Source organism: Phycodurus eques, chromosome 1 (assembly GCF_024500275.1).
Source record: "Phycodurus eques isolate BA_2022a chromosome 1, UOR_Pequ_1.1, whole genome shotgun sequence".
In the NCBI taxonomy this organism is placed as follows: domain Eukaryota; kingdom Metazoa; phylum Chordata; class Actinopteri; order Syngnathiformes; family Syngnathidae; genus Phycodurus; species Phycodurus eques.
The window spans coordinates 7,775,001-7,788,842 of record NC_084525.1 but is presented as its reverse complement, the minus strand read 5'-3'; the positions used below and the strand labels follow the sequence as shown (position 1 = coordinate 7,788,842).

The window sequence follows — 13,842 nt, the reverse complement described above, 5'->3', positions numbered from 1 at the left end:
AGGAAGTGCTGGTCAATATAACACACAATCACACTCAACACATCGATGCATTTGGGATGAAATGCAAAAAGGCATTCTTGGTAAATAGCTTGTACTTAGATTCAACTGTTTGAAAAATGTATAAAGTATATTATCGAATTACTGGTTTGGCGCAATGTGTGCTATATACCAAATTTGATTTATTTTAAAATCTGCAGTATTATCATTGTAAATATATTTGTTTCTGTTTGTATTGATTCACCATTACAGTGGTGCCTTGAGAAACAAACTTAATTCAACACACACTCACTCACTCATTCATTCACCAACTCAGAACACATCATCTTTCCCTATTGAAATGAATGAAAATGCCATTAATCTCGTCTAGCCGCACCCCCAAAAAAACATTTTGTAATGTGTTTTTCAATAAGGAAATTAACACTCTATAATACTGTACTTTATAAAAATATATAGTAATGACATAATCAAATAGAATCCTCCTGGTGTGTTCCTTGGCCACCTGGGAGCAGTATAACACATAAACGATCACAACTAAGCTCAGTAAACTGAAATGAGGTTACTCATTGTTTTTGCAGAGGATAAATAATATATTACTGTGAGTATGGTTAGATTGTCTGCCCACATGTGATGCTTGACTGTTTGCTTTCACATAAATATCTGTGGGTTAAGGGGTTGTAAGCAGGGCTTGGCATTAACATCCACAATCAGTGGCGTGTAACGCCGCCACTCCCATTAACCACCAATGACGGCTTGGTATCTCGAAAAAGTCATGAATTGGGTCACTCTTATCTCAAGGCACTCCTGTACTCTAGTCTTTTACTTATCTATTACTTTTTACTCTATTTTTTGTTTCACCTGTAACAAACTTCCTGTGTGCAAAATATGGCACATGGCAATTGATTTGACTACTCTGCTGACCACTGATGAAAAAAAATGTGTTTAATCTACTTAGATACAAAGCAAATAAATAAACTCACGGGAAGTCAGGGAGATGGATTACTTTATATGTGGAAAATGTTTTTATTTTCCATCCGGTTTAATTGCTGTACAAGAGATGGGCGTCATCCCGACAAAAGTAAATCGCTCTGAAGCCCAACAATGTATTCTAACCATCAACCATCGTGGCTTGATGGATTTAACTTTGCTCAGGTACTTCTTCATTGTGACATTCATGCAAGTCTGCGTGTAGCTTGTGCGTGTATACTGCATTCTCTCATGCTGAGCTGGTGTACTCCCTGGAGGTAAGAATCCATTACTGCTCTCCCTGCGGGTAGAGGAATCTATTTTTATTTATTTTTTCCCTGTGACCTATATGCTTTCCTCACATGTCCAACCTCTTAGACAATACGGCACAGATAATCCTCAATAGTGCAGGATGCTGCACAACCCTGCCCGCTTATTTCCGCAGATAAGATCAACAGACGGGTGACGAGTTAAAGAAACATGAGAGGAACTGAGCAGAAAAACATGACTAAATACAGATAATTCTGTGCATATTTCTAAACCCAAACTTTAGAGTATCATGGACAGTGTTATTTGCTGACATTACTGAACTACAGATGGGGGAATATCCTATTATACCAACTTTGGTTGTTTTCTCCTTTAATTTGTCACCCGAATGTTTCAACTTTAAGCAGTTTTGGGCCTTCAAGAAGAAGATGGTTTGTCCTTCTCAGTCCATCAAGTGGCAAGAAACAAGACAAACAGCCAGCCAGTGAAACAGAGAGACAACTTGAAAAAACAATAGGCCCATAGCATGCCCTCGGCCTAAAGTTGTCGACACTTGACATGCAGCAGAGTAATATGTGATCAGAAAAAGCACCTCCCGCGGTCTCTCAAAATGTCTTTCTGTGTAAACCAACTAAACTGAAGTCATATAGTTCTAAGGAGAGAAAGATAGGTAATAAGAAAAAAAAGCCTGTTGCACCAATTCTGTTAGTTTGACAAAGATCTGGCTCTGATTTGGAGCATTTCAATACACCTGTGGCTCCAGCTGGCAGCCCTCATGCAAGCAGGCATCAAGCAAAAGTGATGGAGGAGGAAGTTGCTTCGGAAGAGAGGCAGGAAAGAGTGAGAGAGAGCAAAGGACAACATGAGCGTGAGAGGGGGCGAGATTGCAAAGGCCGAAAGCGCAGGAGAAGATCATTATATTATTAAAGAGCGATAGACAGAGGAATAGAGAGAGAGGACTAGAGAGCGAGAGAGGCACGAACTGAGTTGCTGAGGCAGCACTCACCCGCTTGAACAGTCTATGGTCCATCAAGGGGCTTGGCATAAACAGCAAAACAATACCAGACAGCTATTAGCACACAGTAGACACTCTGCAGGAGGGGTGCGAGGACAGGTGGGGGGTGGGGGGGCAATTACAGTGAGGAGAGGGGAGCTACTAACCACATCCAACCAAAATAACACGTTAAAAAAGACTTGTAAGATGGGTAAGGTCATGAATATAAAGAGTCTTTTTAGCGGATTAGCTCAGTGGCACCGCAAAAGGACTCTTGCAATCAATGTGAGGTTTGACATAACGTGTTGTGAATGTCCATGTGGGGGGCCTACCTGTGGCGGCAGCGACGGAGAAACCTCATAATCTTCCTAGCAGCTTGATCCTGTCTCTTACTAAGCAGACTACTTCTGAAGGAAAACACAAAAGGTGGGGAAAACCTCATAAGTGTGACATGAATGCAATGTCTAGTGACACAATCAAGAAAATGATATACAGTACAGGTATATACTTCACACCAGGAGCTCTCAAACCTTTTGGGCCCAGGGATCACTTACAGGGGAGACGCCCTCATTACATCATTTAATCATAAATACCATGTGTACCACAAAATGCTATGGTTATTAAAAAGTTGCCATTTTCTGTACCGCTTATTCTCATTAGGCTCGCAGGCGTGCTGGAGCCTATCCCAGCGATCTTCGGGCGAGAGCCGGGGTACACCCTGAATTGGTCGCCAGCCAATCGCAGGTCACATATAAACAAACAACCATTCGCACTCACATTCACACCTACGGGCAATTTAGAGTCTTCAATCATCCTACCACGCATGTTTTTGGGATGTGGGAGGAAACTGGAGTGCCCGGAGAAAACCCTCGCAGGCACGGGGAGAAGATGCAAACTCCACACTGGCGGGCCGGGATTTGAACCCCGGTCCTCAGAACTGTGAGGCAGATGTACTAATCAGTTGTCCACCGTGCCGCCAAAAAGTTGCATATTTTCTTGAAAAACGTTTTTGGAGAACAAATGTAATCTTTACAAAAGCAAAGATGTATTTTGTCTGGATAAAAAGTCATAATCTTACAAGAATAAAATAATATATTTCCAAGTATAGTAATAATATTATGACATTAAAGTCAAAGATAAATGAGGGAAGAAAGTCAATTTAAAAAATAAAACTTTATTCTCATAATATTGCACCATTTATTCTGAAAAAGACGCCTTTATTTAAAAAAAAAAGGACTGCATTTCTGTAATAATATATCTTTAGGTCTAAAAAACAAAAACAAACCCTGACTTTATTCATGCAGGGATGTCAGATTTATGTGATGATACGTCATAAGCACATCAGAGCTTTTAATTGGTCCAAAGCACCACCAACAGAAAGCTCACCTCTCCAAGTACCACCACCATCAGCATTCTTGTTAGCCATTCAAACTTATGCACAGTGTGAACATTAACACTGTGCGTAAATATCAAGGGGAAAAAAGTATTTCAATTATTTAATTAAAAGGCATTGGAGATAAAACATAAAAAAATACCTAAAGAAATGTTTGAAAGCAAAAATCCTTAGTTGTAAAAGATTAAATGCAAATGTATTGTACCCAAAAGTACAACTGAAGTGTGGTTAGCAAATGTATGTTTTATTGGTGCACTGGTCCCCATATGTAGGTAGGTATGCAGTAAAAAAATAAATATTTTTTTTTAAATGAAACCCAATACAACATAATGTATTGGAAATTATTCTGCAGACCCCCAAGTTACAACTCACGGGTCCCTACGGTTCCAGGGACTCCAGTTTGATAACTACTGGTGTAAAGAAATGGCCCAATGTTAAGACAAAGGAACTGATTTGACAAAAAATATTGGCTAGCTTCTGTGTATCATTCAAAATGAAATTAAATTCCATTGAAAGTTTGATGAGAATAAACTAAATGGTTGAAAACTATAATAAACTCTTTGACCCTTTAGTGAGCGCCAGTGATTGCAGACTGGGTCCCAATTCTCTGGAGCCTAATCTCACTTCATTATGTTTCTACCTCAATTTGTGCTGCACCAGGCCAGCGGCCGCCCCACGGTGGTGAGGCTTGAGCCTGCCAAACTCCTTATAGCTGCGGTAGTATTGCTGAATGAGCACGGCGGCCCTCCTGCTCTGCTGGAACTTCTTCTGCTCGTGGTAGCTGCGGAATTTACTCTGGATAAGGATGGCGGCCTGCGTCATCTTCTTATAAAGTGCATACTGCAAGCAAGAACGATACGAAAACATCATGGTCTGATTTTAGGAATGACTTAAGCTGATGGTCGTGAATACATTTACCTTCAAGGCTATCCATGTAAGCTTGCATAAAGAAAAAATATGTATTGTTAAGCACTGTGGTGATGCAACAATAAATTAACTGTTGTTATACATTTTTGTTGAAAGATACTCGTATCAGCGTTTCGATTAGTGACAGCAAGTGAAAAACAAGTACAGTGGAACCTGAGTTTTCGTATGGCCTTAGTTTTCTTACCACTGAGTTTTTGAAGATTTTTTGGGGCCCACATTTTATCCCCGTTTTGTTGAAAATGGTCCGTATAAAACTCATCCTCCTAACAATGTGACTCGGCCACTCATTTACTGGAATCGAGCACCACCACAAAGCTTCCCATGCACATGCGCAACTTTATTGAGTGTTGATGAGTGAGCGTCATACCACACATTCATCGGAAGCATTTTGAAAGTTTTTGGACTTATTTATCAAGGGCGACTGTTCAATAAGCCACCGTGTGGCTACAGAAAGTTCCAAAGTACTTTGATAAAGAAGACAAGAAACACTACAGAATAGGAAAATATGAAAATGGCTCCTCCTTCCCCTTACTCAACATATTTCATACACCATCATGAGTCTTCAATAAATGTAAAAGAGATGTTTAATGTTCATTAACCCAATTCATTAGTCATTAATCCTGTTTAATTAATTGATGTTTTCTGGATGTTAAACTTTAGTAATTGCATAGTAATTGTTCATAATTTTGGGTATCTGGAACAGACTAATTGCATTTACATTATTTTCTATGGGAAATATTAGTTATTGTTAGCATTTAGTTTTCACATGATTCGATTTTATCAGACTTTTTGGAATGGATTAATCATGAAAACTGAAGTTCCACTGTAGGTTTACTGAAAACTCCAACATCAACTATCCTACCTGTTTGTATTTCTTGTAACAACGCTGAATAACAGCAGCAGCTACTTCCTGTTGCTCTCTAAGCGGCCGCCCCTGTTGGAGAGTAGAGCGGGATGGGTCAGAGGCCAAATCATAAAATCATTTTCCACCTTAAATATGAGAGGCTTGGTCCAGTCTCTTGGTCTCTTCACTTGAATGCCACCCTAGCTTGTGTCCAGCCTGAGTAGGAAGCTGCGAGTCGACGGTGAAGATGAACTGTTGAGTTGCCAAATGTCCCCTTCGGTATTAGCTTGTAGATAAGATAGGCACCACAGATGATAAAGGACAGCAAACAGTTCATTATATTAAAGAAAGTAGTATAGAACAGAACAGGTGGGAAAGGTGTTTAGAGAGCTAGTTAACAACAAGCAGCAGCAGGCTCCATTCACTTAACCATGAGTACCAGGAGGAGCAATATGAAGGGAAATGCAAAAGAACATGCTCTGCACAAGCCAGTTTCCCATGCTAAGATCACATTTTTTTGTTGATGTTTTCATGTGTACATTAGCAAAGGAAGAACAAAAATGAGACATAGACTGAGGAAAGTGTGCAGTTTGATAAGAAACATTGCAATACTTTTTTTTTTACTGCAGAAGTTACAGTTTCATACTAGTTTGGGAGCCAATAAATGCAAACCCATCAATGTCTCTCCAACACTACACAAGAGCTACAAGTATCCACCGCACGTCATATGGTACCCGAGGGGAGGGCCTATACCTTGTACTTGCGGAAGGCGGTCTGAACTAGACGGGCAGCTTCGTACAGCTCTCTCTGTTCTGGATCAGACAGAGTCAGCTGGGCCAGGTCTCTTTCCACCTTGCTGTTGGAGGCATTGATGAACTCACTCCAGTCTGCCGGTGATGGAAGTGTGGGCCTCTCTAAGGGCCCCTCTCCCAGTGGAGAACCCCCAGGACTCAGGCTGGGTTTGGACGACGGGGTCAGTGGCTCATTATACAGAGATCTGTGAAAAGATGGGGAACAGGCTTGTTGTTTTTGTTTTCTGTATGCTCAATGTAAAAGTGCATTCACTAGCCACAGGTGTATAGGCCAGGTACACTTGACCCTGACCATTAATGAGGTCCAATACAAGAGTTGTATCAAAGAGTCTGCCTTTTCAAAGAGAACCACATTCATCTGACAGACTGGTAATAAAATAAATAATGATAAAAAGAATCTACTCCCACGTTATATTCCAGCAATATCATAAAATCTGTTGTCATAGCAATTAATACCATCAATGGCAGGCTGGGAGCTTATATTAAATAAGGCCTGTTGAACTATAAAAGCAGACTTTTTGGTTTTGCATGAGATTGTGTCGGTCAGTGGTCAATCAATCTTATTGAAACTGAGAGCTACTTCTTTTGTACAGCGAAACGCAAAGGACTACCAGTTTGATATATACTTTTGAAATAACCAATTTCCTCAAATTACCATTCACTATATGTTTATATATACACTGTCGGTAAATCTCAATAAATTAGAATATGGTATAAAAGTCAATTTATTACAGCACTGATACATTATATAGGTTCATTCAGAGAGCAAATTCCTGCCTAATTTCTACATTAAAAATAATTTTCACTGTTTCTTGATTGTCTGTTCATCTATTGGATCTCTATAATCTTGAGTTTCACTTTTTGAATTGAACTGCTGAACTATAGTAAATTAAGCTTTTGACACTATTTCAATACATTCAGATGTATCTGAATCTTATTAACAATGATTAATGGGATTCATCTATGGGAAGACACTGATCATGCTAATGATTTCTCAGCTATGAACAATAATTTAATGAGGTAGGAAAAAGATAACTATCAATATGCAAACACTTCATTTTTAAAAAATCTCTGCAAGTGTTCACATTTTCAAACCCTCACTTTTACAACATTCCTGGGGAAGTCACAATGTCCCATCTTCACTAGCCAATAACACGAACTGAGCTATTGTTAGAACAGGCCCACGGGCTACTCTTGTGGCCCTTGCACTGAAAAAAGTAGTTAGCTTTGTTTTGTTTTTTTCATTATTCAAATTGTTAAAAAAATATTAGTTTGTCGTTTCAAGTCATGTAAATGTATTTTCTTTAATTTACATTTACAGCAGGGCGCTAAACTGAAATGTTGCATTTTGACCAAAGGATTTGATTAGATTTTTCCATCTAAACTTTCAGGATACACTGAATGAATACTTTTATTGAATAAAATTTATCACGTTAAATGTGACGGATTACTTGATTTTTTTTCAAATTTTGCTGTGTTGAATTTTTTGAGTGTAGGCAGCCACAAGCACCATGTTGGTGACCCCTGGTATAGCTGTACCATTGTTTCACTCTGAGTAGATATTTTGTCAATTATCATTTTTGAACACAATCTCATATACCTTAAGAAAGGCATTTTGCAACGACATGCACAAAGGCTACCCTCGACCCAAGGTCACTCCTTACCGCAAGTGTAAGATGCTGGGCAGCTGCTCAACATCTCCCAGATAGTTGGCCAGCCAGTTCATTGTGTTGTTAACCCCTGATGTGTCTACTGGCAAAGAGTCTGCAGAAGTAAAGTGCTCCCTCTTGATCCTCTCTGGTGTTGCCTCAATGATGTGCTCTGCCAGAGTCATCATATTCGCCTGTTTTGTTGAGACAAAAATTGATGACTGTAGAGTGATGATAAAAGACAATCTATTCTTTGACAAGTAAGGTTAACTGTTTGGCTCTGTGATAACTAAACATCGGAATAGTGACAAGTGAAAGGTTGGAACTAATTACCTAAGATAATAAGGTTGTTACTCTCACCTGTAGGTTATCCATCTGCGTGAGACAGTCGTGATTCTCCAGATCATCCCGATAGGACAGCATTTCTGCATCAGCCATGCTTCTGTCTGCCATGACCAGCCTGCCGAGCGGTTCCCGCTGGCGTAACCGGGTGACGAGCTTCTCTTTCCCCAAGTTGCTGCAGGAGAAACTCTCCCTGCTGGTCCATCTAGCTGTCCCCGTGATACCTCCTATAGACAGACTCTTGTCTGGGCTCTCTGAGGACTGGCTCTTGGGGCTAGAGGAAAGCTTGTGGAGCTGCTGCTGCTCCAGGCTAAGAGGAACAGACATTGCCTTGTCAGGCCGCGTCTGAAACTGTTGTGGGTTGGGCTTATGCTTTTTAGCAAGTGGGAGGTCTCTTCGCCCCTCACTGCTGCTGTAGTAGCTGGAAGGCTCTGACCTGGGCCTCCTCAAGTCTGCAAAAACATAAAATGTTACGGTTAGCTACAACAACAGCTACTATTTCCAGCTACTATTTGATGTGAAGCCAAGTAGAGTGGTGCCTTGAGATACAAGTGACCCGACTTATGAATATTTCAAGACATGAGCCGTTATTTGACCGATTTTCTTGCTTTGACTTGGGAGCGCTGTATTGTAGTAGTGACTCAACTCACTTCACAACAAGCAGCAATTTGGCAGATTATTATGAGCAAATATTCTTCCAAAAATAAGCTTCAAGCTGTTTATTTGAACTCTCAGTTGAAGCTGACTGTCAGACTGAACATAAAGAGAATTACACATTTTCTATTTAGACCAGCCAGTAGCTTAGCCTTTAGTCCGCTAGCTTAATGCTAATGCTAACACATAATGGGAAACACCATAGGTACTGGCTAACAATTAGCATCTACTGTATGTGGCGGTGTTCTAACCCATAAGCAACAGATATTTGAACACAGACAGTGCAGCAACACATGTAGACAGACAATATAATAATACTCACAGGAGATATTCTTTATCATCTGCGAAGAACGACTAATATTACTGTCGTAGTGAGGAGCTGAGACTTGTCTCCATGTCTTATACTGTCCCTAGGTGGCCAAGGTGCCCACACCAGAATGAGCAGCACAATGTACATTGACTTGAAGGAGAACGTGTCACAAAAACAGTTTAATTCCATCCATCCATCCATTTTCTGTACCGCTTATCCTCACTAGGGTCGCGGGCGTGCTGGAGCCTATCCCAGCCATCTTCGGGCGAGAGGCGGGTACACCCTGAACTGGTCGCCAGCCAATCGCAGCAGTTTAATTCCTTTAAATTCTATTTAATTCTGTCATTAATTGTATGCTTTTAAATAGTATAATATTATAGAATGCTATTTTTTCCTCATTAAAAATACACATTACACAATTTTTGCTGCTTTTTTCTGGGGGGGCGGGCTGGAATTGCATTTCCATTCATTTCAATGAGGAAAGATGATTTGTGTGATTTGTGAAGTGTGGTCAAGGAACCAATTAAACTCATATCTCAAGGCAACACTTTACAAACAGAGCTACGAGCCTGGATTTTGGCTGGTGTTGCTGGATGTGGTGGTCGTTGTTGCGGGACCTCCTCTCTTGCTATCGGGTGCTACTACGCTCTCGTTTGCCCAGCTGAGCATCCAGCTGTCTGTAGTGGGGGTGTCGGGCGCCGGGGAGAAAGACATTCGAATTGTGGGGGGTAGAGGAGCCGGTGGCTGCTGCTGCTCCTCCCTCTGCAGTTGCTCCAGACATTCAGCCAGTTTGGTATGGCCACGAGAGCGGGCAATGGAAAGAGGTAGGCGGCCCAGAGAATCTGGAATTGCTAGGGCTCGTCTATCCCATTTATATAGGACCACAGCGGCCTCCAGATGACCCAGCGCACATGCCCACATCTGGCACAGTTGTGGAAGAGCAGAAAGGAAAAACAAGATGGGAGAGGATTTTATCGCACCCAGAATGTTAAAAAAACAAGAATCAACATTTTCCCCACAAACTACAATGTTATCATCAGAGTTGAAACAGTTACCTTCACAAAGTACTCTCATTACTAATTACTACTTTACAAAATAACTTAGTAACTACTTAGTAACAAGTAACTACTTTAGTGATTACTTGACTTTAAAAGTAACAATACTTTGTTACATGCAGCAGCTGCATAAGGCACATTAACCATGATACATATGTGTTATACACAACTTAAAGGTAAATAATAATAAAAAACAATATGAGCCCAACTTACTGACATAAATAATAACATAACAACAGAAATTATGTGTTAGCTTAGCACTCACTAAGCTAACAAAGCACAGAATTTAGCACATAACACAACACATGACAGGAAGGTACGACACAGTAGTGATGTGCTCAATACCACATTATCCGAGACCAGAGCCTACCGAGACCAAGACTTTTGGGAGTCGTGACCGAGTCAAGACCAAGACCGAGACAGGCTGAGACAGTGACAAGACCAAAACCATAAAAATCTATTTTAAAAACCAGGGCAAGGTTGAAAAGTTAAAGTGCATTCACTTTTTAATTAAGAAAATCGTTTAAATACATTTGACAGCCAAAAACACGGTGTCTGCAACTCTGTCAAAGCATAACATGCAAAAATCCCCTTCCATTCTCAACACCGCTAATCCTGGTTAGGGTCATGGGGTGCTGGAGCCTATCTAGCTGACTTCAGGCAAAAGGTGAACTACACCCTGAACTGTTCACCGGTCAGTCGCAGTGCACATATAGAGACGGACAACCATTCATACTCACATTCACACTGAGTGGGAATTGAACCCACACCCAGGTCAGGCGAGTGTACCACAACACTAGGGGTGGCAAACTCATTTTTGTCACGGGCCACATTGTAGATACGTTTTTTCTCAGAGGGCCATGATTGTAAAACCATATCAATGTTTAATCGCCTCATTATTACACATAGACAACAAATTGATGGATAACTAGTTTTGAAAACAGAAGTCAACGATAATGCTTTGTTCAACTATTGTTCAAGTAACTGTAAAAGGGGTTTGGTGGCAAAACATGCTTACAATAGTTCATTACTATTTATGACAAATGAATAATATACAAACAATTGGAACAGATTTTAGCAAGAATAATGGAAGTTGACACACATGATTTGCATTCGTGGGACACATAAAATGATGTGGTGGGCCGGATCTGGCCCCAGGCCCTTGAGTTCGACACATGTGCACTACACCATCATCCATCCATTTTCTGAGCCGCTTATCCTCACAAGGGTCACAGGCGTGCTGAAGCCTATCCCAGCTATCATCGGGCAGAAAGCGGGGTACACCCTGAACTGGTTGCCAGCCAATCGCAGACTACACCATCAGTGCCTTCAAAAAACTCAAAATAAAAAAAAATAAAAAATAATAATAATATTAAATAAATAACTTCATTCTTGCAAAAATGTTTTGTGACCTAAACGTGGGCCATACAAGGAGTGAAAATTTAGTTAATACACGTGATACACGTGACGGAACACATTGTAACCTGGCTCTCGTCAGGAGTGCGTGTGCACCAAAAGTACGCTTCCAAGTAAAAGTGGTTGTATGCGTGTGACGTTATGCATTCAAACACATATACATTGACTGGCCACTAAATTAGGTACAGTGCCGCCATTGCCATTGTGTGTTGGGGGAAATAATATGCAATATATACATATAGTATTGTTAAGCAGCGGTGGTGAAACTTTGTCTTGCATCTTGGGGTAAACACGTGTCCATGTGCGCTTTGCCCCAAAGGCATATATATTCAGCAACTTGGATCACAAAAAAATAACGCATCCACCTTCGGGTTCAGCTTCGTAGTAAGTCTACTAGCCTAGCGGTGCGTCATACACTACGCAGCTTCTTATTGGCCGAACAACACATCAATATCCTGGAGTACCTACAAGTTAAAAGCATTCATATTAACTTAATGAGGAATAGCGATATTGTAACCCAATAATAAACAAGTATACGAGACATACCTTCAAAATGCGGTCTCGAGTGTTACAGCACTACGACACGGACTTAATTTTGCGAATTTAACAACTGTACGCATACGAAATTGAAAGAACTTACATCCTATGGACACAAACTCCATGGGCACACACTCCGTGTGTGAGAAGATAACTATCTTCGGTAATACGTGAAATACTGCTTGCCCCATAACCTTAAATAACTGTGTCATTCTCAATATTGTAACTCATCGCTCTCCAACTGCTCTCTCTCATTCCCGCTCACTCTGCAGGGATGTCATTCAAACTAGGGAGGACCCACGAAAATAGCACCCCGAAACATTCACTTGCTGAAAAAAAAAACCCAGACTCTTTTGTACACAGTAAATGACGTTAATCGTTGTTGTTTACATGTCGTTTGTGTTGCCCCGTAGTATTAGATTGTGTGTGTAACTTAACTGTCCTGTCGGGTTGTATTTGTGTCACACGGATATTTATTTTCGTGATTTGGTGTTGTGACCTCTTGGTCATTTCCATTATTTTACTAAACGACTTCCCGACGTAGTGAATAGCGAATGTGCCTTTCTGTTGATGGCTCATTTAGACATAGCGCGTCGGCAAACCGAAGTATGTCAACAGTGTTCAGCTTGTCTTCTTTTTTCAATTTTTGTTTTATTTTTTAGATTTCTTTTGTTCAGACAAGTTTCTCTTCACCGGAAAAAACAAACAAAAAACAAAACATTTGCCATAATAGTTTGTTGTTCCCTATAATGGTGAGGTGACTGTGACAAGGATAAGTAACTTTAATCTTATTATCAGTTTAAAAAGAGTAACATGCTAGACAACTTGTTACTCAAATACTGTAAGTGGTTATAATACTGGCATCACTGGTTATCAGCACTGATCAAGCTAAAGATGCTCAGCTTTCTTACCAGAGGTGTGCAGGAGAAATGATCCACATTGAGAGGGTCCACTTCTAACTCCAGATCAATACTGTCAGCATGCTTGGTGCTGGATTGAAGACAAAAAATATATATACATATATGTATATAAAATAATTGATATGCAAAAAACATTAGACACCAAATCACCAATGTATTGTAATATTTTGTTCCCACCGCCACTTGATGAGCGTCTGGATGAGGGTGGCGTAGCCCTGGCCAGCTGCCAGGTGAAGGAGCGTCATGCCTCGGAAAGTCTTGGAGTGGATTAAATGTTTGGACTTGGCCCAACAAGCTCTGCTCATCATCTTCTCACAAACCACCACCACACGGCTCTCGAAGGAGCTGCTGGCCTGCGTTGGGCCGGATCCACACTGCCAAACACGGAGTAAATCTTTATCGGTGTTTTTTTATGTCCCTTTTTAACAACATAACAATCACTCTATTCTGTTGTTAGCACATTTTTCTTTGTGTTCGCCAGTAATGTAAATTACAATAGAGGTAGGAATCAGAGTATCATGATGCTTCATCCAGAATACATGAATGCAATAGTATAGTATACAATGGAAGTAATCTTCTGGAATTATGTCTTTATTTGATGCATCTCTAAGCGGTCATGTAATGTAATGGAGTTTGAATACGTTATTACTGAAGTAGAGTTTGCATGTATCCGTACTTTACTTTGTAATTCATATTTCCGTCAACATTCACTTTTACTCCACTGGATTCCCTACATTTCATACTTTTCTCTTTCTGCGG

The 13,842-nt window shown here is 40.5% G+C and overlaps 1 protein-coding gene across 8 annotated transcripts in view; it reads right to left on the bottom strand.

Moving 5' to 3' along the window:
* Nucleotides 1-13,842, bottom strand: part of camta1a (calmodulin binding transcription activator 1a) — a 383,457-nt gene that overhangs the window by 3,917 nt on the left and 365,698 nt on the right. For 4 of the 8 annotated variants that reach the window (XM_061675285.1, XM_061675317.1, XM_061675326.1 and 1 more), the window contains 10 exons: nucleotides 13,261-13,457; nucleotides 13,075-13,153; nucleotides 9,725-10,076; nucleotides 8,210-8,643; nucleotides 7,865-8,043; nucleotides 6,142-6,385; nucleotides 5,407-5,478; nucleotides 4,536-4,556; nucleotides 4,258-4,457; nucleotides 2,557-2,631 (listed from right to left, as the gene is read on the bottom strand). In XM_061675285.1, coding sequence (XP_061531269.1) covers nucleotides 2,557-2,631; nucleotides 4,258-4,457; nucleotides 4,536-4,556; nucleotides 5,407-5,478; nucleotides 6,142-6,385; nucleotides 7,865-8,043; nucleotides 8,210-8,643; nucleotides 9,725-10,076; nucleotides 13,075-13,153; nucleotides 13,261-13,457 — 1,853 coding nt within the window. Of the gene's footprint in view, nucleotides 1-2,236; nucleotides 2,268-2,556; nucleotides 2,632-4,257; nucleotides 4,458-4,535; nucleotides 4,557-5,406; nucleotides 5,479-6,141; nucleotides 6,386-7,864; nucleotides 8,044-8,209; nucleotides 8,644-9,724; nucleotides 10,077-13,074; nucleotides 13,154-13,260; nucleotides 13,458-13,842 lie in introns of all 8 variants that reach the window. The other 4 variants (XM_061675303.1, XM_061675346.1, XM_061675293.1 and 1 more) reach the window with 3 other exon arrangements.